We start from the raw sequence: 25,167 nt of genomic DNA on the forward strand, positions 1-25,167 counted from the left end.
TTCTCAGATATACGTGATATGTAACTGTTGGCTAATACAAGTATGTGCATGCTTATACATACATATGTATATTTATCAATTATTCGGGCAGATCGCTTCACCCAAACTCTACGCCTCGAAAAGTAGTGAGTGCGCCTGAGTTCAAAGGGACGACCTGTGCCCATTCAAAAATTGGCGCTTCATGAAATGAGAATCCACTTCACTGCCTTGAAGCACATCAACCGAGCTGTTAGCAAGGTTGTACGGTTTTCCTTACTGTTAGTTTTAGGCACAATTATACAGCAGACACCAACGCGCTATTTAGCCAAAGTTGTATTTAAACATGTTGAGAATCAGAGGGTTGTTAGTGCAGTAAAGTATAAATGAAAGAAGAATGTGAAAAATAATACATACCTAAATACCAATGAAAGCTCATGGCAAGGAGCTTGTATGCGGTAAAAGCTTTTCATTGGCAACGTACAGTTATGCACATGCTTACATACTTACAAAGATGCACAATCGTGTGCTTTGTACATACATACATACTTATGTACATGCATACATGGAGGGATAACTTTTAGTGAAATCAATTACTTTTAAAAAATTAAATGAAAAAAAAATAATGGTAATAAATAAATAAATAAATATTGTAAATAACCGAGATAAAAGCTATAAATTGTTAAACTCATTAATAATACCTTACTTTATGACTTTTTAGAAAGGGTACAAGTGTGGTCCATTTTGGAGTAGTTTGTTTCAGTGCGCATATTGTAATTGGAAAGTTGGATTTCTTTGTCTGGTGTGATATTTAATTACAGGACGCTTATGTAATGCCCACAATTCCCGTTTTTTCTTATAACGCAATAAATAATTTATGTTAGAATTTTTTATAGCATCTGATAGCAGTCAGTTGGCATTCCTTTATGCAATTTAATTAATGAATAAAAAAAGTAATATGTTACGAGTAATTGCTACTATTACTAAGTAGTTTATTAATCCGTTTACTCGTCAGAAGCTCGCTCACATAGCGTGTAATTAAAATAATGGAGAATATAATTCAAAACTACTCAGAAGTCTTTCCTCCTAAGTGGGCTTGGTTGGTTACAGTTGTCAAAATACAGGGGGTTTCAATTAGGTCGAAATAAAATTAACCAAGTTATGTAGCATTAGTATATCGATCGATAATATTATATAAGCATCCATAAAGGTGCTTAGTCAGCTACTTATAAAAATATTGCTTACTGAAAGCGTGAAATCTCATATTAACGATGCAGACTTATTTACATTACTAATTCTTGATAATAATTAATCGCATTTAAAGAATTCCATGTTTTTTAAATAACAATTTTCCTTACTTATATATAATAGGAAGACATGAATAATTTATTCCTTTGCAATCACGTCTGTTGACATTCAACTGTTATTAAGTCAATTATTTTTTATCTAATGCGACATAACTTAAGGTGTACTGGCATGTAATGGGTGATATGGTTTGAGGAGTGCACAAAGCATTCATTTAAATTAAAGTGCAATCGGTCTTATCTTATCGATAACCGACCGAATATTCCTTTCCAAATAGTCAGAAGAAGCTGGTTTATCGAGCTAGACCTTTGATTTGGCGTCCCTCAACAAAATTGCCGAACTGTTTTAAATCTCAGGACTTAGACGATCAATGTAGAGACTCTTTTTTCTATTTTTCCATCACCAAATGTTTCTTCCAACAGTAAAGTGATTTTACGCCAGGGTTTGTGAATTTGAAATCATTTAGCACCAAGAAGCTTGGTACATAGAAGGTAACCAAAAAGTAAGGAAATACTGGACTGTGGTGCTCACCATTTACGGCAACTTCGGCTTTATATTCAGTTTAAAAAAAAATTCAAGCAAAGATCTTCGCTATATAAACTCACTGGAAAAATTTTGGATGCTAGGAAGCCTAGCCTCTTATGTGTATTTTGACAACTGATTTGACAGCTATCCCGCCATGAAATGCTATGCGTCTAAAGAGTACCCTATGTATTTGTACATTTTGTGAGATTTATTTGTCGTTTGTGTTGAGTATATCTACCCCAATTACTTACTTAAGAATCGAGCAACCTAATTCGTTTGCGCAGAAACGGCACATTAATATTCAAGCTTGATTGAAATTAAGACAACAACAGACGGCGGTGCATTTAGATTTGTGTAGATAAGCTGAGCTATACTTGGCTTCAATTTTATAGCGAGTTTATAGAAAGATGAGTAATGTGTTTATATATTTTAAAGTTTTAAAATGTATTTTTTTATTTTATTGTTCCTTGCTTAAGGGCACGAAAATTTATTAATAGTCTAATATTCGTTACTACATTACAAGTTAAACAAAATTCAAATAAAAAGAAACAGAAAATAATTATAGTAAGATATTTTTCAAAGAATCAGTTCAGAAAGCTAATTTTTGCTTTAAAAATTATTTTATTTCAACTATGATTATGGTATGTGCTGTTTTGCTTGCTATTTTTCTAAAAAGAAATCCGACAAATAATATTTTGTGTTATTTTTTTACTACATACATGCTTGTATGTATTATTACTAATTTATAAATTTCCATGTCTAAGCAATATGCACAAAACTGCAACTGGCCGAGCCCCAGGGTAAACAGTAGAAGCCAAGTCTCAAGTACGACTTGAGCTAAAAGCATTTCATTGCCAAATTCGTATTGAAACTAAAGTACATGACAAATAGTATTGACCGTTTACTATATAAAAATGCATTTCTTTGTTTACTGTGGGAATAATTGCTAAATGCTTATACAATGTTGTAAATATAGGATTGTCATTTATAACCATTTGAAATTAAAAATTAGCATTTATAAGATTTCTCAACGCGCTCACTTTTGTATGTATGTATGTAAATATGCGTGTACGTACATACTTTCATTTTCTTAAAGCTAGCCTTTGCCTTAAATTTCTGAATTTCTGAATATGTTTAAAATATAAAGTCGTCATTACTGCTTACTATTTCTCAATTTAAGAGCATTGCCAAGTAAAAGAGTTCTATTGCTAGATAAATCTATTCTTCTACAGTTTGATAGCCATTTTGGGGGGGATTTGAGAAATTCATTAGTTCTCAAGTCTCGATTTAATTAGGGTAAAATTAAAAAGTTCGTTTGGTTAACCCTGAGGTATCATACTTCACAAATTTCATTGGTGGCTTGCGTGGCATTCTTCATAAAAAAGCAAAAAATTTAAAATATATTCATTATTTTCACTCATTTTTGAGCAGCTGTACCTTTTTCCAACTTTTTGAAATTTTTTTTGTTTAACTGAAGCTTAAAATCTCACCTTTCCAACACTTTATGGTATGACACAATGTAATTGGTAGCACTGGAGATATACGACTGCAACGACATCTATTGACAAAATACGAAAATACTTTTTCGACTACCCAGTATGTTACTTTCATATTTATTTCTTTTCTCCAGAAGTTCGATAAAATCAAAGAAATGTTAAAAGTTTCCGTTTTTTAGGTATCAATGGGCGATTCTTATTAATCGCATGTTTCTGATTAGATTACAGGCAACCACCTCGAACTGTCATTAAAGCAATGAGCTGTCAATGTGTTCACCCACTTTGTAGCAAAACACGGCTTATCTCATATCTAATGTGATAAGTAATGACGAGTAAAAAGTCCACGAATGTTTGCAAAATAATTCTAACTCAGAAAAATATTGAAAAATGAAGAAACTCTGCAAATAATGTAAATCAAAAAATGTTAACTTCGGCTATACAGAAGCTAGAAGGATACACATACAAATATATCTTTCTTGGTTTTGATCGAGTAGTATGTACATATATGTATGGATACTTGATAGGGTCGCTGACGTTTCCTGCTCAGCGTACACAAACTTACACGAACCATCAGAGTTTATTGATGTGTATTGTTGCAATCCATAAATGTAATGCATGTCAAAGCAGATTAGCATATACTTAGCTAAGAGAAAAGTGCGATAACCTCAATCAAGGTTTTTTTCTATTACATTATTTCCTATCTTCATGAAAGCACACACCTATGTACATACATTCAACCACAGATATGTGCATATATGTATGTACTTATGTACATACATATGTATGTCTCCGTGTATTTGCATGCATCACAAGCCAAATGTCACGATAATTATTCGAATCAGGCGATTTGTCAATGCAAAAAGAAGTAGGAATGCTCCAATCGCCAGAAGATTATATATTATTCAATAAAAATTGTGTTCATACACACATACATATATATGTAGGTGAATGTGTATGTGTTTGGATTGTAATAATAATTGTTCACATTGTGGTGTTAAGTTCAAGCGTTATCAGCATGCCGGCGGCGCATCTGGGAGTATGTATGCATATGTGAGTATGCCTTTGGCTTAAATACGTTTGCGATAAGGTGGGTTGAGGTAGTAAACGGTCAACCACTAGCAATTTCCTGATTTTTTAGTGTTTCATTGTTTTATTTTAACTAAAATTGATAAGAAATTTGGTCTCTTCAATGTGGATAAGGCGAATGGAAACATGTGCTTCTTGAAAGTATGCATACACATTTACATACATATGTATATCCTCATTATATACTTAAGACATATATATATATATATATACATACATATGTATATTTGTGATAAGCGGTAGAATAAGCAAGTGCTGTTATTTACAAATCGCCAAAATATGAAGTTTTGTGGTTATGTGAACATGGCAGAATTACCAAATTTAGTCAGTGACTGATTTCAGCAATATATTATATTTTTGTGTATAAATATATATGTATGTACATACATAGATACGTCATTGCTAATAAAATTTGTGCTTTACCCGCTGAGAGTTCAATATTTTCTTTTTAATTTATTACGATTGATAACAACTACAATATACTATTGCTTTTGACAAAAAAATAAACGAAAATATTGACAGCACATTGCGCTATTGACTTATTCACCATTCTCACCGGCATGTGTTGAGTCATTTTCCTATAATACGAAACGTATGCGCTCGAAATTCGCGCGTCCGTTCGTAAAGTAATAAACTTGGCATATGTATGCATATGTATGTACATACTTATATGTATGTGGAGATAATGATAGTGTAATCATGGCCCCGTTATCAAACTGCCCTAATAATTAAAGACAAATTATTTATTTAATAAAAAAATATAATTTTTAATAAATATTATTATTGTTTTTAATTACCTTTTAATAAAAACTAAGAATTTAAAAATAGCTGCCCGGAACAGTCTTATCATTTTTTTTAAAATTATATGTGGCTTAAATATAGTAATCACATGAAGAAATTTTCTTATCATTTTAATGAACTGCTACATATACATATGTATTTAAATAAAAAATTATGCTATTCGCAAATGCTTGTTGTTATAATAACAATGAAGCAATTAGTTTGGTAATTAAGATCAATTTTTTGATTAGAACAATATTGGGCAGTCGAAAAAGTCTTTTCATATTTCTTGAACTTATTTTTTTAAATTTATACTAATAAATTTTGGTCGTATTTAGTATTGACAGAAGTAATTAAAACCCCTTCAATTAACTAGATGATCATAACGTGTCCCCCTTTGCAAAATGTATAGTCAATACATTTAATGTATGCAAACTTAATTATCTAACTGAAAAGTGTTCGATTTGATCAGCACAGCTTCAATCAATTTACTCACGAAGTCATCCCTAATCATCCCTGTTTAAGTCATAAAAAAACGGCTATAATATTTAACAGATTTTTAATTGAACGAAATAACTATTAAAGCTTGTAATTAAAAATTTGTTCTGCTTGTAGTTAGTTACATGTGTACATACATATATTCTCGATTAAACAGCGAAACTGGCTCTTTGTATTGTTTAACATATTTTATTTTTTCAAGCTGAGCAGTTAGTAATATTCAGAAGGCGCGTGTGGGGATCTCGCAAGTCACTTCCATATAGTCCATTGTGTTTGGGAATGTAAAAATATTCCGGTTTAAACATTTTTATAAGAGTTTAAGTTCAGGAATTTACATTTAAAAACGACCAATTTGCATTTTCATTATTTTTTCTTCTTATTTTTTTTTTTGCTAAGAAATCTCAAAATTTCATAACCTCATTTTATATCAGATATACATATGTATGTATGTATGTATGTATGTTTATTTGCATTTATATAACACTCTTTCATATACTTATACATGTGTACATCCATATTTGCATATATGTAACTATTTGGATCTGTGTACTTATATGTATAGTATATAAAATTTGGACGACGATTATACAAAATAGCCTGGTGATTTCGCATACTTGCAAAATATGGATATTGTAAATATGTTTATACAAGAAAATATAGTTTGTAAATATGTATGCGCTTCCACATGCCTACAATTTGCAACTTTTTATGGCTAGCAATTTTATATTGTTATTGTATTACTAATTATGCAGGGCGTCTTTTTGACAATTTTTGTTTTTGTCTACGATTTCGTTTTTATTTAAATTACTACAGCTTTTTTCCGTGTTGCCAATTTTTGCGCAAACTCTTTTCGGTGTCCTGCCTTAGTTTGGCATACAGACAAACGAACTTATATGAATGCAGGTTTTTTGAAAATTTTTATACATACACATATGTATGTACATTTAGTATAAGGTCTACAAATGTACATAGTACATACGCATATGTATTGAATATTTGTTTACAACCGACTTCCTATAATTTTAATATAATTACTTTATCGATTGATTATTGATTATTTTCAGAATGTTTTTTTTTTCTTCACTGTGTTTGAAATCTTTTGTTTTCCAACCATTTTTGTGCTATTTTGGTCAAATGTCAGTTTAATTTCGAACATGTGGCACTTTTCATTGAAACTCCCACACTATTTTTTCATGCACGCGCTCATTTCATATGTAAATGCGTGTGGTGGGTTGAAATAAAAATACCGTTATGTCAATCGTTCGCTATTCGCGGTTAGTTTAATACAATATGATACACTTTTTGATGTTTACATATTTCTTGAGCATATCATTTGCATAAGTTTCATCTCTAACTTTTTTTTTGAGGCTACCTAATAAAATAGAGGTTATGTTTCGACAATTCTTCTTCTTCGCGGTTATAGCCGAGTCTGATCTCTCCAATGGAGTGGAGGTCTTCCTCTTCCTCTGCTTCACCCAATAGGTTCAGCGTCGAATACTTTCAAAGCTGAAGTGTTCCATCCATCCGGACAACATAATACAGCAAATGTAGCCGCTGTCTCTTGATTTGCCAATGTCGTCGCAAAACTCGTACTGCTCATTGTTCCTTCGATTTCGATATTCTCTGTTGCCAATGCGCAAGGGACTGAAATCTTCCACAGAATTTTTCTCTCGAAAATACGTAGCATCGACTAATCAAATGTCATCATTTACATATGTATGTCTCTGCACCGTATAACAGGACGAGAATAATAAGCATGGAGTTTGGTTTTTGTTCGTAAAGAGGGGACTTTACTTCTCAATTGCCAATACTCAATTGCTGTTTGTTTGATGGTAGGAGCTATTTCGTCTTCACTAACGCACCCATTTTCTTCGCTTCCTTATCCATTCTGGTGAAAGCAGAATTAACAGCGCGGTTGTTGAGGCCAATGGTATCATCGGCGTACGCCAGCAGCTGTACATTTTTATAAGAGTTGGTACCTTCTCTATTTAGTTCTGCTGCTCGAATTATTTTCTCCAAGAGTAGATTGAAGAAGTCAAACGAAAGAGAGCCATCTTGTCTGAAACATCGTTTGGTATCGAACATTTCGGAAAGGTCCTTCCCAATTCTGAGAGCTTTTGGTATTGCTCAGCATTAGTTACACAGCCGTATTAGTTTAGCAGCATAAAGGCAGCTCCTCCTGGTCTTACGCTTTCTCTGCGATTCAGCAGGTTGGAGAAGTGTTCCCTCCATAATTTTAGTATGCTCAGAGTATCAGTCTGGGGGTTCTAAAAGAGTTTCTACAAGTACTTGAATAATTTTTGTACTATTATTAAATATGAATTTCGTAAATCTAAATAAATACTGTATATGCTTAAAGAACAAAAGTAGGACTTTGAAAATTAGAGTTTGTAATTTTATTTATTTTTTGTATTTTATTTTATATTTTATTATTTTTTTATACATTTTATTCATTTATACATATTCTTTGATACCTTAATTCACAGTTTCGAAGTCATTAAAATAAGTATACGTCACTCCGCATTATCTCTAATAATTGTTTTTGAACCTCTCCGACATTGCAACTAATAATTATTTTATAATTGCTTAAATGCACTTGTTATCAGCAGTATTAATCACAATTTTCATTTCCCTATTCTAAAATAGATTAGCTGCGTTGTGACTTGGTCAATAAACGCTAATCAGCCGCGAATTTGAATATCGCTCGATTATTATTGCCATTAAAAAAACAAAACGTTAAAATGTATAAATATGTATATTAAAAATAAATAAAGAGGAAACATGTGATTGAGCTAAGCTAATTACTAGAGATTATGTATATAAATGTATTTTTTATGTATTATAATGAACGTTAGAAGCAACCGACTACCTCTTCTCTCTTCCCTTTTTATTTATATTCCACAATTTTAACACATAATTTATACAAAAATTTTTATTAATCATCTTTTGTTGTTGTACTTTCTTTTTTGCCCATTTCAGATTCCAACTACGCGGTCCATTAATTATCTGGAATACAATGCTCGCCATGTTCAGTATTATGGGCGCCTTTCGAACGGCACCAGAACTTCTGCATGTGCTGCGTCATTATGGCCTTTTCCATTCCGTTTGCGTTCCTAGGTAAGTGCCAATTGGAATTAATTTCATGCTTGTTATCTTAAACCACACTTCTTTTATTTTACATGCCCATTCACTTTGCTCATGATCAGGCCACAGCGCAGACGCTCGTCATGCAATCTTCTCCTTAGTTCAATTCCTGAAATGATTCCGCTTTTGTAATTCTTAGCTTGCCAGCCAGTTTAGCGACTTTCATTATAAATACGGAACATTTTCGCAATTCATCCTTGACAGTCATTCCGTATCGGTCGTCTGTAATTTGTAGATAATAAAAGCTGACAATAAAGCGACTAAGCAATGTCAACAGAGGTTCTAGGCCTGCCGCTCAAGTCCATCCATACTTAAACATGTATGCGTGTTGGTGTGTACATTTTGCTGGCCATGACAATTCCCTGACCTTGAGTTTGTTCATCATGACGCAGATTTGCGCGCGCCGTTTACTGTTACAGCTTCGATCGAGCCGAGCCTGCCACTCAGCGCAAACGCGATATTTCCAATTCGGAAACTGGTTTTGCAGCTTTTCAACTTTTCTGCTGCGTTGTTTGTTTTCATTTTGATTTTGCTTTAATGTTCCTTTATTTGAATTTACATTGTAGCGTATTTGATTTCGTACGATTTCTGCTTTTACAGCTGTTACTTACGTATGTATGTACACATATAGGTACATATGACATATTCTTTAGCAAGTAAGCCGAAAAAGTTGTTCTTAAATTTTGCATTTCGGCAAACCTGACTCCGACCGGCACCGGTCGTGCTCGATCTCGTGCTAAAGTTTTACACTTTTAGCACGTTCGTTTGCGGTCTCTCTCGTGTTTCGGTTTGATGAACTGTCTGTGCTGAACTCACTTATGGACGTACATACATACCATCATATGTATTTATTCATATATCATTAAGTTAATGTTTTTCTGCTTACTGCCGTGCTTATTCATCCGCTCCGGTCGCACTGTTTGTTTTATTTACTTTTTATTTACATATGTCAGCTATTATACATACAATTAGTACTTATTAGCTAATTTCCACTTGCTTTGATCTTAACTTACTTCGCCAATGTATTTCTTATATGATTTTTGCCACCTTAAACAAAAGCACATAAGGTTTGGCCAATTCTAAGAATTTGACTGTTTTTTTTTTTGAGTTTTGCTTTTTCTTCACTTGGAACTGATCTTTGTTCTTTTCGCGCTTAAAAGCTTGTATGAAGAAGGAAGGGAAAGTTGTTCTATAACTCAAGTATTTTTGGAAAACATTTTCTAACTCTGCGATTGTTCTCAACATATAGACCATCAAATATAATATTTTCTAATATTTTATGAAGAATTGGGTATAAAGTATAAATATATGAACAGCGTGACGAGCTAAGTCGATTCAATCTTATGCATCCGTGTGTCCGTAAGTATATACACGAGCTAATCTCTTAGTTTTTTATCGATCTGAAGTTTTGAGCTTGACATTTTTTTCTCAAAAAGCTGCACATTTGTCGGAATCGCCGATATCGGACTACCATAACTTTAACCATAGCTGGCATGCAAATTGACCGATACAAATCAGGTCTTTCTATGAAAAACTTTTTATTTGGCTATATATGTCGACGGAATTTGGCGTGAATTATTAGTCAAGGAAACGCTATCTTGTACTATTATATTGTTCAGAACAGGCAACTATAGCATATAGCTGCCATGCAAGTTGACCGATCAAAACCAAGAAACAAAGCTTTTTATGTTATAAGAAATACAGCTGTGAAGGGTACTATATCTTGGGTGCAGTCAGTTTTCCTTGTTTTATTTTAATTTATTTTATTATTTTTATTTTTTTATTTTTTTTTACACTACATTTATCTATTTTACAATTATATATACATTGTTATAACCACATGAACAATTAAAATTTAATTTCTGTCCATTTCTTTCGCAGCTACATCGAACAAGATCGCGTCTGCGGTTTCTGGACCTGGTTGTTTGTGCTCTCCAAACTGCCCGAACTCGGCGATACAATATTCATTGTATTGCGAAAGCAGCCGCTCATTTTCCTGCACTGGTACCACCACATCACTGTGCTCATCTACTCCTGGTTCTCGTACACCGAGTACACCTCGTCGGCGCGTTGGTTCATCGTCATGAACTACTGCGTACACTCGGTGATGTACTCGTACTACGCGCTGAAGGCGGCGCGCTTCAATCCGCCACGCTTCATTGCCATGATCATCACGTCGCTGCAATTGACGCAAATGATTGTCGGCTGTGCGATCAATGTGTGGGCCAACGGCTTCCTCAAGACGCACGGACGTCAATCGTGCAATATCTCACAGACCAACATCAACCTATCGATCGCGATGTACTTCAGCTACTTCGTGCTCTTCGCGCGCTTCTTCTACAAGACATACTTGTCGCCGGCCGGCAAGAAGACACGCCGCATGGCAGCATCTTTGGCCGCGCAAAACACCGCCAAACTCTCATCGCCCAGCAGTGACATGTCGTCGAAGTCGTCGCTACTGTCCGACAGCAGCAATGGCGCACTGAACGGCAACGCCGCCAACGGTGCTGCTGCGTTTCTGCACAAACCGAAGTTGCAGTAAGCCGGCGACGGCGTCAACGACGGCATCGGCGGTGTTGGCAAAGGTTATGTTGTATTTTTCTTGTTTTTGGTGGGACATTTTAGCGGGTGCCGAATGGTGAATGAAAGCGTTTGAGATGATGTATTTTTGGAATTCGAGAGCAATGGATAAGTCAAAAGTCAGTAGTCAGTAGTGTGTACGTTTTAGTTTTCTTTGATGGGAGTGCGGGTCAAAGCATATACATACATACATACATAGGATACATACATATACGTGCGTGCATATGTAGTTGCAGCGAAAGAAACTAATAAGCGACAAGCAGGAAGGGGCGCGAGTGTGTGATACAGCGAAATTTCAACAAAACAAGCCTGTATTCAATAAATTGTAAAATAACAACAACAACAAAAACAAATAATTAAACTGAACAAGAAGAAGAACAAATTTATAATGAATGAATTTTGAATATTTTTAATCCTATTTGTAATACGTGTATATGTGTGTGTATACAAGGAAGAGAGAACAAACAAAAACAAAACAGAAGATATTTTTGAAAAACTGAAATTGTAAACTTCACTTGGTCTCTCATTTAAAAACCGATATTTGTGATGAGCCATATGTGTACCCATCAATTTTCCTCGAGTTACATTAGGTATTTTGTATATTATGTACATGCATGTGTTGCACACATTAAAATCAACTTAAACAACAAAATGTTAAGCAGCAAGTTTTGCATAAAAACAATTACTTAAAACTGTTCGTGTGTTTATAAGTATATACTATGTAGTTATGTGTTTGTTTGCGGCAACCAAAAAAAAACATGAAAACAAACACACAAATGTCCTATAAAATATTTATTGCCTGCAAGTTTCAATTAACCGTTTGATCGATGACGTTTATTGATACACGGGAAAAGAAAAATATTTGCTATTTACTTTTTGAAATCACAGTGAAAATCATGAATTGATCATGTGCATATGCATATTAGCTCTTCTTTCTATCTCTCTCCCCCTCTCTCTCTCTCTTTCGCTCACTGTAAGTGCATTTTCTTTAGTTATTAATTAGCGTAATAATTAAAAGGTAAAGCTGAGGTTGAAAGACAAGCGCTGAGGCACTAAAAATTTAAGATTTTGTTTTCAATCCAAATTGTCATTAGCTCACAAGCACCGTTATAAAACGTTTAGCTGTTATCTAACGCATAAAATATCAAAAGATATATATCATTTCTTGAAATAAAGTCAATTTTGTGTGGCATTGCTGCAGTTGAGAAATTATTGAAAACACATTACCGCTATTTTGAACTTCAAATATAAACCGAAACTTAGCGACGTGCCTAAAAGCATGCTATAAACAGAGTAATATGCATGACAATTGTTATAACAGTTGATTTCCGTTATGCTGTGCTTATTTTAGGAATCTAACATATTTATTTCAATGCTTGGAGGTTTGAATTTTAGCGTAGAAGCAGTGCAGAAGCTCCCACAGACACATACTCGCTGAGTTCGCTTAAATAGTTGTATTTTACTAATAAAAACATATTTATTAATTCATTTAATATATCTAATTTTGTTATTGTATAGACATTAGCAAACTGCAAATGCAAATTTCTAATTCTTACTTAGCAAATGACTGTCGCAACTTCTGACACAAACAACAATTGAACTGCAAACGTTTCGCACAAAGTTCAGCTTTGCAATTTTCAAAACATTCAAAGACAATTTATGAATATAAATTTGGATTTTTAGTTTTATAAGTAAAAAAGCATAAATAATATTGATCTACAAGCTCAAATTACATCACATTCTTTTGGAGTTTCGCTGATTTAGCAAAAAAATAAATATTTAACTTTTTTATTTAAAAATTTAAATTTTATTTGACTCAAAAATTTAACTTAAAATTTTTTGTTTAAAAATTAAAATTATATTTTTTTATTTAGTAATCAAATTTTTTTTATTTAAACATTGAAATTTTTAAGTTGAAATTTAAATCCAAATATAGCGTGTTCAGCGCAGAGCGTACCATTAATTAAAAAAAATTAAAGAAAAATTAAGAAATGAGGCAAACGCAAGCACACAGTTCAATGAATTATTGTAAAATAAAGCAAAAATAAAAAAATTATAAAGCTGTTGCCAAATGAATTCAAAAAAAAAAAAACAAATAAAAAACAAAAACGCTATCCTATTAGTTTATACAATAAGATAGAAAATTTGATAAATTTAACAATAAAAAAAATATATTTTAAATTAGCCTTCGAAAAATTTGCAGCCAATTTAAAAAAAAAATAAAAGAAAAAAATTATTTGTATAAAAATTCAAAATATTATTTTATGCTTGCGTCCATAGACACAGAAAAACATTAAAAAACACTACAATGAATTCAACCAAAAAAAAATTTCGAAAGTTTCCAAATTCTAAACGGCACAACGCCTAAAGCGTCAATAAAGAAGACAGTTATTTATATTTTATTTAGCTTATGATTTGTTTTGCTAAACATATGGCTACCTGTAATATAGACTTTTATTAAGTTTTTTTTTATAAAATTATAAACTAAACTAATATTTTTGTGGGTGGGTTACAATATTTGTTTAATAACCATGTTTATATATGCAAAAATATTTAAGTCTTATTTTTATGTATTTACCTTTAAAAGCATAACCAAAATACAAAATTAAAAAAAATGCATAAAGAACCAACCGATAAAAGTCACATACAAAGATAAGCAAAAACAGAATATGATATATAAAATGAAACGTAAATGAAATCACTACATACATACATACTTACTTTTTTAGTAAGCTGTTTAAATGCTATAGAGCAGACAAATGAAAAAGAAAATGTGAAAAAGCGCAAATATTTTTATTTCTTATTTTTACAAGCGAACAAACAAATATAAATATATATGAAGTAAACATTGCATAAATAAATAAATAAAATTATTTAAAAAATGGTAATGTAACACGGATTTATGTAAGAATTAAACCAACAACAAAAAATAATATCAGACGTTTGTTTTAACAAAATTCTACGGTAAGTAAACGCCAGAGTTGCAAATAATGCATCGAAAAAATAATTTAATTAACTTTTTTTGTTTTATAATCTCAAAAATCTTAATACTAATAGTTTAAAATTTTTTATCCCTAAAAAAATATTTATCTCAAAAATCGTATTAAACTTTTACTTTCAGTTGTTAATGCCAAATAACTGATTGGCAAAACATAACTTTTAAGCTTATGATTAAAAAATAAAAAAAATATTTTTTTAGAATCTTAATTTTTCTTCGTTAAAAATAAAATTTTTAATTCCGATTTTGCGAAAAATCGTGAATTTTGGAAAAACTGGAATTAAAAAATGTAAATTGTACTTATAAATTCCCAATTTTGAATTAAAAAAATCTCAAATTTTGTAAACATTCCAAAAATTAAAGTCCTACCGATTTTCAGTTAGTGGCTTCCCAACAAAAAACTTTGCACTCTCATAAGAATTCTTTCACCAGAACCAAGCGCCTAAAAGTATGTATCAATCTCTTATTTCAGAAAAGTAAGTTTCTGTAATACAATTCTTCAGATTTTTTGACTACCGTTAGCTGGTAAAAACCATTTCAATACCAATTAACAACAACAATACATTTCTCATTCAATTTTACTTTATTTCTTTGATTTAAACCATAAAACATCTATTATGTAATTATTGCTCATTGCGTATGTATATTATTATGGGTATACAAACTACTACATTCATATACAATATATTTAATCAATTGATTTTTATATTGACCATAGTTTGGTATACATAAGGAAGAATTAAGTTTAATTTTTTTGGTTATTGTTGCCATCTATATCTGTGTAGCGCACCGATTATTACATGTTGCGAGTTTGTGTAATGTTAAGTGGGCGAAAATCTTGAGATTCTATTATTAGACGCCACATATCCTTAGTGCAGTGGAGTAGATGCAAAAAATTATAATTTAGAAGAACGTAACCGTTAGAACCGACGATATGTAAAAACACATCACTTCATAGTATTACAATAGAATTTAAAAAAAATGCTAAGCTAAATGGGATAAGTTGCTAGTATTCTGCACGCGATTTATAACTACATGTACCATAACTGCAATAGTAAACTTGCCAGTCCAGTGGAGTATATCAGAATTGCGTTCGCCAATTTGGAATTTCGAATTTTGGCATTGAGTATAGTTACTCTCGTTAATACTCCACATTCCAGTTTCTGGCAATCAAATAATAAACAGTTTGTATCGGCAGTGAGTACCTAGGAGTGTATAAAATTATGGCTATGCTACCATTTGGACATCTAAACAGAAAGAAAATTTCAAAATTGTGGCGGTTGAACTTTGTGTACACATATATTTATATGAAGCAAACATCTAAAAAAAAAAAAAAAACTATTTACGTATATTGCATACAAATCTTAACACGTCCATATTTTCCGAATTTCGTAGAAATCACTTCGAGACCTTAAATATTGTTTTATTAATACAAATCTTTGATAACATCATTCAAGGTCAGCTTTAAATTTCATTACTTCGTAATAGTAAGAAATATTATAATTAACGACGGATGTATGTATGTATATAGATGAGTTGTAATATCCAGCATAGTTTATAAACTACATTTAAGTTTTGAGCATGATTGAAGTTTTATGTAAAAATCGTTATATTGTTTTTTTTTTTGCTTTTATAAATATTCATTATCATTTCATAATCTTAGTATTTTGCTAAAAATTTGGGCTTTTTAATATGTAGTGTTGTTAGCTCAAAATTTACGTGTAGTTGCATATAAATTGTATGAACATTTCATGTTTACAGTTTCCATTTTGTTATTTATTCTGCTCTACTCTGGTTTGTATTGGTGTTAAGGGGCTGCTCATGATGATGCTGCTGAAAGCAGAATATATTAGATTCGAATTTGAAAACAAAAAATTAAATTAAATAAAAATGTGTTTTTATGCATGTGGATGATTATATGAAATTGAAAAACTGCTCCTTGACAAGAGTGTTGCTTCCGTTAGGAAGAAAAAACTTCTCAGCCTCCCGATAATTTTACTTGCGTTTGCCGCTGGTGTTGTAAGCGTTTCAGTTGTTTATGGCATGAACGTTAGTGGCATTCATATTTGCATTTACATTAGCGTTTACAATGGTTGCTGTTGCGATATGCGTTTAATGGATGTTGTTTTTTGGTTTGTTACTACTAGCGTTGCCACTTGCAGCCGCATTGTCAACTCATTTCTTACCGGGAGGCTGCAGCGGTTGGCCGCGATCTTTTCCACGTAATTTTATGCCAATCACACGTTCAATCTTGCCCAAAATTAAGTTATTAGGAATGCCGCGGCCAGCTTCGTAATCCGTGACGACCTGTTGTTTTTCACAAATTTTCTATATGGACGAAAATATTTTTGTTAAAAATACTTGAGGTCACTACGAAGTTACTTGTACTCACAGTTGCCAAATCCTTCTGACTAAGGCCCTTCGACTGACGACCCTGCATTATTAATTTGCCCACGTCTAATGGAATTTTGTCATGTTTTAACTCTTCAGTCTCACGATCCAGTTTGGCAGTGTTTTTTGTGGTTATATGTTGCTTGTTGGTGCCCGCACCATCTAATATAAAGAATGGAACATGAAATGATTATAACAAATAGATATTTTTATTTCAATTAAATAGGGTGGTAATTAGCTAATCGTAACCAGAAAAGGTTTATATCCAAGGTAAGGACTTTCATATCGGAAGAATTTCTTACAGCTGTATTTATGCTGGTACAACTACAAACGCCCTATCAGGTGAAATGACAGTTTTTTGTAATATTTCTACAACGCTCTACACAAGAGCTTTTTATAAAAATATTTTATATTTTCTAGATTTGATTTAGAAAAATAGTAATGAAATAAATAACTTTCTTGCACATAATATAATTCATAATAATAAAAATTTGGTGGCAAAAATAGCGTGAATAAAAATAAACATGATATAAATATCATGTCCATTATTGCATTTGACAGTTCGATTTGTCTACCACACACGAAATATATATAAATGCGATAATGTGTGCCAGGCGAGAGCGCTGCCTTTAGCAGTATCTTATGACATTTTAACTTGCAATTGCATACGATGATGAAAATCACAAAGTTGAAGTGCAAGTATTGTGAAATTGGAAGCATGCTACGCGAGATAGATCAAAACAATAACAATTAGCGCCGGGAAACTACTCGGCAACTGCAATGAACATATGCGTGTACATAGAAACACACACATGTTTTAACTTATTATACATATTCAGACATACCTCTAAATGTACATACATACATAAATCGGACATCTCATCTATTCAATTGCGTAAAACTTGTGCTTTTCGAACAAATCGGTTTATGTAAATATTTAATTAGAAAACTGTGCCACGGACTCACTGAAGACGTGTCTTTATAGCCAATTAACTCACATTTTTGTGTTGTTTCCACGGGTACTCCTTGTCGTCTGGCATGATTAACCACTGTTTCTGATTTAGCCGCACTGCCTTTAGGCGCCTTCTTGCGCAGAACAGTAACTGTGTCCCAATCAGACATCTTCTTTTATTTCTATTACAACGTTAAGCAAAATCGATTGTTTTCCTCAAACTTAAAGCTGCTATAAATTGAGATATGTGCCGAAATATCTACTTGAATTTATTCTTTCTGAACGTTCTACGTATGTTGATTAAAAGAAGCAGTTTAAAAAGTTAGCATGTACAAAATTTAGTCAGCTTTATGCTACTTACACTTTTAATAGGAAATAACGAATTGTTTATATAGATTTTTTTCAAACTATGTATTAGTAAAGTATTTTTCGATTCCAGAAAAATCCGAATTATATGTGACGAACTTTAGCTAGTTTTCGTTTGACAGTTTGTTTCGTGTGATTTTTCGTTCCGATATTGCCAGGTCAATGTACCAATATGTGCATGCGGTCCAGTGACATATGATCGAAAAGTAACCGAGTCGAATTACATCTGCAAAATTTGTATAATGGTATAAAAAATTCGAAAATGATAATTTGTTTTATTGAAGATAATTAATTAAATCTTAATATATCTGTTACTTTCTAGTACAATTTGCAAATTCGTTGGTTGTTTGTAGATTTTTTTGCACGAAAATTTCCAATATCACTTTTATTAAATCTTTACAATTTCAACCGTGTGTTTTTGTGGTTTGTTTCGCTGACATTCTTTTGAAAGAGCGAGATAAGCATATAACATTTGTGATGTATCTTTGAATGCACCGTGAAACATTTGGACAAAGTGAAATTGGAAAATTGTCGCAAACGACGAAGAACGACGAGTTGATGCAGACGATTTTCATAATCGCTGCATATTAGATTTTTGTGAAACCTCAATTAAACATTATAAATTCTATTAGAATTGAAAAAAAGTGATTAACTTTGAAAGCAAATTTTTTTTGCTACTTATAGCGCGTTTTTTTCGGCTTGTGCGGGATCGTTCCCATGCAGTGCATTCGCACGTAGATTGAAGTGCAAGTGTAACATTCGAAAAATGTTTTCAATATAAAAAGTTTTGTACACAAATGAGTTTGTAGGCCTTTACAAACGTAAAAGACATAAAACCTACAGTGAAGTGAAATTTATATCACATGAAAATTATAGTGAAAAATACCCATACGTTCTAAAGTCTTAAAAAGCCCTCTATAATCCAAAGGCAAGATTTTGGTACATAGCAATAAAACTTGTGTTAAAAAGAGGTTGGGTGCAGACAAGTTGCACTTGCATACAGGTAGGGCGTGTTTTTCTTATACGCGTCGCCGCCGATAACGATACAGTATTTTCAGTATATAATTTAAAGAGTTAATACAAAATATAAATATACCCATACAAATCGATGTTAATTTTTCTAATCAGAATTGTTTATCTCTTAAAAAGGCAATAAAACAAATATTAGCGCCGATAAATGGGGAGTTGCGCAAAGTAGAGAAGAAAAATAATTGCAACTTCCCTTTTATAGGCATTTTATGTCTACTACAAAGTGCGAAGTAACGTAGAAAAGGCGAATTGAAAAAAACGTAGAGTAGTGGAAAGTGAGTGCATAATCAAAATGTGTAAGAAATCCTTATATTAAAGGGCAATTTGTATACATAATATAAAAGCAAAAATGTATGTAAGGTAAAAGTAGAAATATACAATCGTATTATATAAATGCCGGAAGTTATATACGTGTAGAGGAAATTATAAAAAACGCCGCACTTCCGTCTGCGGTTTGTGCCCAGTTCGCCGGAATCGCCACGAATTTCGGTTTCGGAAGTTAATATTATTGGGTCTCGTGCACACGCCCACCGAATTAGTCAAAACCCTGAGCTACGGTTTCTCATTCGTCTGAAACTGAACTAAAGTGTTTGACCGCTAAAGATCGAAGGCAAGCTTAAAGCGTATACATTTTCCTCGATATAGTTACTAAGCTGGCAATATGGGCGCACAGCAGGGAAAGGAGCGCGGTTCACATTCCAGCGGCGGTGGCCATGGCGGTACGGCCAGTTGTATTGGTGTGCCAAGTAGTGGCAGCCCAGTCGGCTTGTCGTCGTCTCATGGCATTAGTGTTGGCAGTGTAAATGCACTAGCTGCTGGTTCCACCTTGCGCGGCTCCCGCATCAAATCATCAGCTACACCAGCATCTGTGGGTGGGAGTTCACATCGTTCGACTACCGCTTCGGGTAGTAGCATTGGACACACATCTAAGGACAATCACAGCCGTTGCAATGCCATCGGAATGAACATTTTCACAGAACATAATGGTGAGTTTCCGTGCCGGTCTGGCTTTGATACCTACATACATATACATATGCAAGTAAAATAAATACTCTAGGTACTATTTACATAATGCGATGTAGGTGCATTGTACTTGTAAGCTATAAATGTACAAACAAACGCATTTAGCTACATTTTATTATAATTCTTATTGTCTACTGTGTTCATGCTACTTTCTATTTTATATTTGCGACTTTCGCTCCTCTTTATATGGATAACTAAATGCAGCATTCTTTCCACAGCTTTTATGCGGGTGGCATATTGTGTCTAGGTTTTATTATGAAATAGGGTGGATTTTTTGCTAGCAGCTGTTAAATATGTTTGCCGGCCGTAATCGCACCACCATTGTTTGAATGCCTCTTGCCGGGTTAGCTGGCTGCCATTGAAGGTTGCTACAAGTACGTTCATACATACATATGTACATATGTACATTTATAATACGCGTGGGTGCTTTTCAAAAGATTACATGATGTTAATGTCTCAAACAATTTTCACAATATACATACATAAGTATGTGCATCAAAAGCTGTGTAAATATATTTTCAAATAATTTTAATATTTTAATAAAAATTATGTTCATTTGTTAGAATAAACTGTTAACGTAAGTAATTTCAAAATAATTAAAAAAATGAGTTATCTTGCACCGTTGCTAGACCACCCTTCACAAATAAAAAAAGAACGTGATTTCAGTACCAGTTGTTGTTTTTCTTCTTGTAGCGGCAGTATTTAGTCCCAGTTATTTTGGTATGTTATAGTGATCCGATCTGAAAAGTTTAATTTGATATAGTAGTGTTGACATGAAAAGTAATATATGCGAAAATTCATTAAGATATCTTGTCAATTAAAGAAGAATCCATTGGAGGGACTCCGACGATTGCTTCTGGCCTTTACAAACTTCGTGTCAAACAAAAATAAAATACATACATATGTATAATATTAATATTTATTTCGGCTTTTTACATTCGTAAGTATGCATACATATACAATTTACGATACACACTTTTTTGTTTACATAAATCTTAATTAGTCGCTGCCATCTGATTTTGCTTCCATTGATTTTGGAGTTATGTACATATGTATGTTCGTCAGTAACTCGTTTAATTGTTTAACTTATTATTAACTTCAAACAAGAAGCCTTCTTTGGTGGCAAATATACAACCACTCAGCAACTGTCAATCGAGGGACGGACGGTAATTGCGTTAATACTGTTAAATTTATATATATATGGACTTACATACATATATAGGATGATATAAGAAAATATAATACATATTAACAAACATGTGGTTATATATTTAAACATTTTATGTACATACCTAAATATACACACATGCATATGTACATAAATGAACGTTTAAAATTATTTTTGCATCTACATATTCCAACTTCACGCTCGCCCTCTTGTGGTCGCATTCTTTGCTGCATATGCTCTTTGCACTTCATACGCCTTTGTTGTTGCCCTTCATCATGTGGGTGGGGTTGTTCTGTACTCTTTACTTACTGTTGCTTTTGGTATTTACAAAATTACATTTAAATTTCCAAACAAAACACGTCGCCACATTTTATATTGATGAGGGAAAGAAAGCAAATGGCAACGAAGAAAATAAACACACATACAATTGTATGTGTATATCAAGCCGACAGTATTTTCAATAATTGTAAGCTGAATTTTTCAAACAAATACCCAGGGGATGGTGTATCTGTAAAATTTCCTCTATACTTACTACATAAATAACTATATGGATGTTTGTATGTATATATAAAGGTGCCTAGAGTATAGTGATCACTTTTATATTATTGTTTGTGACTCTGCCGGCGGTGATATTAGTCAAGCTCCGGAAGGCATTTTACGCATTTTATTCCATTGACACGTTTACCGAAAATGACCTTTTATTGCTTCATCCGGCGTTTATCGCCAACGGCTGCACGAGACCACGACATAGCTGTGCTTTAGCGTGCCGTCATAGGGCTACAACTAAATGCATTCAATCGCATCGAGTCGAACCATATTTGGTTCATACGTTACCCATATAATTGTGAAAACACATCAAGCGTGCTCAAATTGCTTTGAAATGAGGCCACTAAAGCGCTGTGAAGACCCTTCAACGCTCAGTGAGCTTGAATTCCAGACAAAGTTCAAAAATATAATTGTAACTAATGAAGCTGCCATCAAAAATATTTATATGCACATGAGATCCTATTCATTCGATTAGTGTAATAAATATTTTATCATGGTATTTGAAAATCAGTAACCGGGTTTATTTTATTAGAAATAACGAGCATAGCCAACCTATGAGCAACGTCCTACCGCAATTGAAAAACTTCTGTGTTTCTCATGAATTTTATTTAATAATTCACTGCTTAAATAGAAAAGCATATGGCAATTGAAAAGTTGTATAAGTGTACCCATGTGATATGCTCCTATTGTTCCTTGCGCACATTTTATTTGAAACTCGGTAGAATTTGAATCAAAGTTGAAAATTTCTTCTACATACAAGTGCTTATGTATGTATGCGCATATCTGTGTGTCTCTTACTTGTTAAGTGGCTTCATCTGCCTTCATTATTTTAATTCCCATTTCCACTTTTTTTATATGAAGGCCTCGAGGCTTGCCTCTTTTTTATAGCATATCTTTCACACTCATATCTGTTGTGTGCCGTGCCGCATTTGCGTGACAATTACTTGGTTGAAGTGTCGCTGTGGACCTTGAGCACAATTTGTTTCGATTTATTCGCGCATATGTTTTGCAAGGGAAACGCCATGAATTGTATTTGTATGAAAGTGATTTCCATATCAAGTGCTATACTCGTATGTATTGTACTTGCACAGACCGGCGAGAATTCTGTATTTTATTCACTTGAGTTTTTTTTTTATAATTCAGTTTTATTTTATTATGTAATCGTAATTTTTTATATTTTTATTTATTACTTTTCTTTTCATTTCTGATTATAGTTTAATTTACTTAATTGAATATAATTTAGAAGCACACAAATTAACTAGTTTATTTTATTTTTTTTGTTATTTAAATACATAAATGTTCCACTTATATTTTTTTGTGTTTATTCTTTAATTCTTGTGGTGCATAAAAACCCATAAATTGTTTTACTTTTGTCATTATGTAAAAAAAAGTGAACACAAAAAGTGGAGCCTCCCTAATGTAAGTGCACAATATGCTTATGTAGTTCATGCATGAATATTTTGCTTTTTGTTTATTTTTTAAGCTGCAGGTTGGCACATGGCTTATCGCCTTGGAGCCTCATTTCACTTATATACTTGTTCCAATCAAGTTAAGCACCAAATAAGTACCAGTGCGAATTTGTAACAATATTAATAAAGATATCTACATACCATTTGAACAATTTTAACACAGACTGGGACAAACCACGCCATAAAAATCTTTCCTAGACTGCTATGATCATTTTTTTTGTTCGCGTGAAGTTTGGTCTCCATATGTCAATAAGTGCGTGTTAGACAATTTTTTGTTTTCGAAAAGGAAATACAAAAGGTGTAATTGAAAAATAATTATTTGCGATATTTTTTAAAGTTCATTAAACTATATTTTTTTAAGAGAGTATTTCAATATTTTTATTGTACCAAATTTTTCTTGCAGGGTTTATATGAGTAAAAAATATAATCTAAGTACGTTTTTATATCACACATTTTTACGGCTTCTGTTTTTGCTATTATTTTGCTTCTATAAAGCTAAAGTACATACATACATATGAATAATATACAAAATTACTGTTGCATATTCGTAACTTTGGCGAAATCAGAAAGTGTGGCTAAATCAGAAATATTGTCATTGTTTCCAAAACTCGATCTTATCTATTGTTTTGCTTTTCGCACACTTTCAAGTTTGCATATTTATTAACTAATATTTCTCTAATATCATACTCATTGATTTTTTCCACATACAAGTATAATACATATATAATTACATACACATGTACATAGTGATACATATGCCTACCTAAATTTGACATTTGTAAACATATGTACTCATACATATATACATATGTTAATTTTTAAAATAGATGTGTAAAGTCTAATTGTCGTCACTCGGCGCTTGGCTATTCCATTTTATTGTGTTGTATTGCATTTCGGTTTTCCTGTCGTTCGTGTCGTCATCAATGCTGATTCATGTTTTCCGCGTAACAATTAAAAATTACAATAATCACCTTTTGATGACTGCCGGCCGACTGGTCTGTATGTTTTGGCACAGACCGTCGTGTTATGCGCCCCTCTCCCGCCAGTCATTATTATGCGTTATCACCAAAGCGAACAGAAGTGGGCTTGTCATTCGAATTTCTAATTATGTGAATTTTTTGTGCTTAATTTATAGCCCCAAAATAGAAAAAAAATAAATACAATTTGCAATATATTATTTGTTTCGGCGTGTAAATCTGTTGCTATATTATATTAAATATTTGTTTACATTTTTTTATATACACATACATACATACATATGGCATATGTACATGTGTAGAATAGTATATAGTATATGTACATACATATGTATTAGTTTGTGGTCGAGATTCTTTAAACGTTTAAACGTTTTTTTTTAATGCTAAGTAAAGTATGTAAGTTCTAAATTTTGATTCTGCATAAGTCCACATAAAATATTAAAAATAATAAATTTTGCAAAATTTAAACAAAAAGTAAAGTGTACATAAATTCTTATATTTTAATGAAGTCTGATTTGGAAATTTTTTCAAAAGTGGGTAATGACCGCCGTTTTTAAACCTTACTGAAACAAATACATAAATCGTACACTGTGGGTAAAACTAAAAATAAGTTAAAATTGAATTAATTTGAGAATTTTTTTTTCAAAAACAAAAGTTTAAAACTCAATACTCTTTTAAAGTTTTTTTTCAAATTAATTTTACTAGTATGTCTCACATCATTACTCAATCTCTTTTAAACTTTTTACTACATACTTGTATATAAAACAGCCTAGTAACATATAATTGAGGTTACTTACCCTGTAAAATTACAGTAATTACTCTTTTGTGCAACTCTGCTTAAATTTTAATTTTAATAGC

At 32.4% G+C, this 25,167-nt stretch overlaps 3 protein-coding genes and 1 non-coding gene across 8 annotated transcripts in view; 2 read left to right on the top strand and 2 right to left on the bottom strand.

The window, feature by feature from the left end:
* The window catches only part of LOC105232684 (elongation of very long chain fatty acids protein 6), a 41,699-nt gene extending 28,200 nt beyond the window's left edge, over positions 1-13,499 (top strand). For all 3 annotated transcript variants that reach the window (XM_049461598.1, XM_049461600.1, XM_049461599.1), the window contains exons 3-4: positions 8,646-8,783; positions 10,692-13,499. In XM_049461598.1, the coding sequence (XP_049317555.1) occupies positions 8,646-8,783; positions 10,692-11,352 (799 nt within the window). In that variant the 3' untranslated portion in view covers positions 11,353-13,499. The remainder of the gene's footprint in view (positions 1-8,645; positions 8,784-10,691) is intronic.
* Positions 85-272, bottom strand: LOC115066608 (U12 minor spliceosomal RNA). The gene has a single exon (XR_003846160.1). It is a non-coding gene; the product is annotated as a U12 minor spliceosomal RNA (small nuclear RNA).
* Positions 13,500-15,790: 2,291 nt separating the features above from the next.
* Positions 15,791-18,250, bottom strand: LOC105232685 (endothelial differentiation-related factor 1 homolog). 3 transcript variants are annotated; one of them, XM_019992626.3, is made up of 5 exons: positions 18,093-18,250; positions 17,778-18,018; positions 16,781-16,941; positions 16,575-16,716; positions 15,791-16,218 (listed from the first exon to the last, which is right to left on the bottom strand). In XM_019992626.3, the coding sequence occupies exons 2-5, from the start codon at positions 17,899-17,901 to the stop codon at positions 16,208-16,210; spliced, it is 438 nt and encodes a 145-aa protein (XP_019848185.1). In that variant the 5' UTR covers positions 17,902-18,018; positions 18,093-18,250; the 3' UTR covers positions 15,791-16,207. The 3 variants fall into 3 exon arrangements, with proteins under 3 accessions (XP_019848185.1, XP_019848184.1, XP_011212760.2); XM_019992625.3 differs by having other exon boundaries at positions 15,791-16,221; XM_011214458.4 differs by having other exon boundaries at positions 15,791-16,716.
* A 364-nt stretch (positions 18,251-18,614) lies between these two features.
* LOC125780084 (tyrosine-protein kinase Abl-like) lies at positions 18,615-24,662 on the top strand. Its single transcript, XM_049461601.1, has 2 exons — positions 18,615-20,112; positions 20,368-24,662. The coding sequence occupies exons 1-2, from the start codon at positions 19,788-19,790 to the stop codon at positions 20,394-20,396; spliced, it is 354 nt and encodes a 117-aa protein (XP_049317558.1). The 5' UTR covers positions 18,615-19,787; the 3' UTR covers positions 20,397-24,662.
* Positions 24,663-25,167: the final 505 nt, after the last annotated feature.

This window comes from Bactrocera dorsalis, unplaced genomic scaffold, assembly GCF_023373825.1.
Source record: "Bactrocera dorsalis isolate Fly_Bdor unplaced genomic scaffold, ASM2337382v1 BdCtg059, whole genome shotgun sequence".
Taxonomy (NCBI): Eukaryota; Metazoa; Arthropoda; class Insecta; order Diptera; family Tephritidae; genus Bactrocera; species Bactrocera dorsalis.

Bases quoted from the DNA above. Each gene is read 5' to 3' on its own strand.
- LOC105232685 (XM_019992625.3), bottom strand. From the start codon at position 17,901: ATGTCTGATTGGGACACAGTTACTGTTCTGCGCAAGAAGGCGCCTAAA. The intron at 16,942-17,777 runs GTGAGTTAATTG...TCTTTATATTAG, and splicing joins CGTGGAAACAACACAAAAAT to ATGGTGCGGGCACCAACAAG. The intron at 16,717-16,780 runs GTGAGTACAAGT...TCGTCCATATAG, and splicing joins GTCAGAAGGATTTGGCAACT to AAAATTTGTGAAAAACAACA.
- LOC125780084 (XM_049461601.1), top strand. From the start codon at position 19,788: ATGGGCGCACAGCAGGGAAAGGAGCGCGGTTCACATTCCAGCGGCGGT. The intron at 20,113-20,367 runs GTGAGTTTCCGT...TTCTTTCCACAG, and splicing joins CATTTTCACAGAACATAATG to CTTTTATGCGGGTGGCATAT.